This window comes from Opisthorchis viverrini (assembly GCF_000715545.1).
Source record: "Opisthorchis viverrini unplaced genomic scaffold opera_v5_9, whole genome shotgun sequence".
Taxonomy (NCBI): domain Eukaryota; kingdom Metazoa; phylum Platyhelminthes; class Trematoda; order Opisthorchiida; family Opisthorchiidae; genus Opisthorchis; species Opisthorchis viverrini.
Genome location: NW_008751665.1, coordinates 1,698,009 through 1,699,183, shown reverse-complemented (window position 1 = coordinate 1,699,183; position 1,175 = coordinate 1,698,009). Strand labels below are relative to the sequence as shown.

Below are 1,175 nucleotides of genomic sequence, written 5' to 3'. Positions count from 1 at the left end.
AAGGAAACTACTCACAAGGTTGCCGAAAACTCTTTGACAGCCCACGACCGGTTTCGCCCTTCTTGGGGCTCATCAGGTAGGCGCAGTCCCCGAGTTTCCGTCAACCTTATGATCTATTTGAACCCAAATTGCACCGTTTTCGAGAAGTCCACTCATTTGCAAATCGATTTGGTTTTCACGAGAGACTCAACTGAATCTCTCGTTTATGATGCTATATGAGTTTGTGAGTTTCTTTTCTTCTTTTCTGCTTCGCAAAATAATGTGTGACCTTTCATCTATCGACACTTAGAAGCATTTGTTCCTCGTCGTCCTAATACCGATTGTGAAGAGCTGCTTCGAGAGAAATGAGGGAGATTTTGACCCCGTTGGGATCTGAACGCCTCCGTCGATACCAAACACTACACTATCACATACATTTGATTAAGGTATTGGCATCCTGACATTCGAGACTCACTAGATTATGTTGAACCGTTTGTTTATTTTGGCTCAGAATCATTTGTGGACCTAGTACGTACTTACGTATACAACCTTATGAGACTTTATCCAGAGATCCTTAACCGGTCTCCTTCAGAATGTTACCCCCCCCCCCCGCTTCCAGCAAGAAATCCATCGACCAAATCGAGTTAGGAGGACAAGCAGGATGCAAGCGAATTGCTTTTGCCTTCAGACAGGAGTAGCAGCTGCTATTGTCTTTGAATGTCCTCGTAAACTGAGCACTTTTTAGTAGCATAGTAGACGAATGGGGTTATGAGACCTCTCAAAATTTTGGATTAGCTCCAAATGGAACAAATCAGACGAAGTTGCTAGGCTCAGAATCACATTTGTCAATTCGCACAGTCTGCGCCCAGGTACACTGCCTACCTGGTTAGCCCTATTAGAGATAAAAATGATCGTGCACTTTTTAAGAACTTTCAGTAACTTTGACTGGTGAGTTCGATTCAACTAATATATAGCCTGTTGTATCTTGCGGTGCGATGCGGTGGCCGAGCTATTGGGTTACGCCTGCACTGCGCCTGCCAGGCTACGCGATAGGGAGAAGACAGAGAACTGGGGACACGGCTGTATTGCCAGGACAAAACATACAGAGCGTCTGCGTAAATATATAGGATATATAGGATATATATAGGATATATATATAGGATGACTAATTGGCCAAATATGGTCGTTCACTTGTT

General features: G+C 43.9%; 1 protein-coding gene across 1 annotated transcript in view; it reads left to right on the top strand.

Annotated features, from left to right (window-relative positions):
• The window catches only part of T265_00884 (hypothetical protein), a gene marked incomplete at both ends in the record, with an annotated part of 19,168 nt that overhangs the window by 13,789 nt on the left and 4,204 nt on the right, over positions 1 to 1,175 (top strand). Inside the window, one exon of the mRNA XM_009164779.1 lies at positions 41 to 201. Within this exon, the coding sequence (XP_009163043.1) occupies positions 41 to 201 (161 nt within the window). The remainder of the gene's footprint in view (positions 1 to 40; positions 202 to 1,175) is intronic.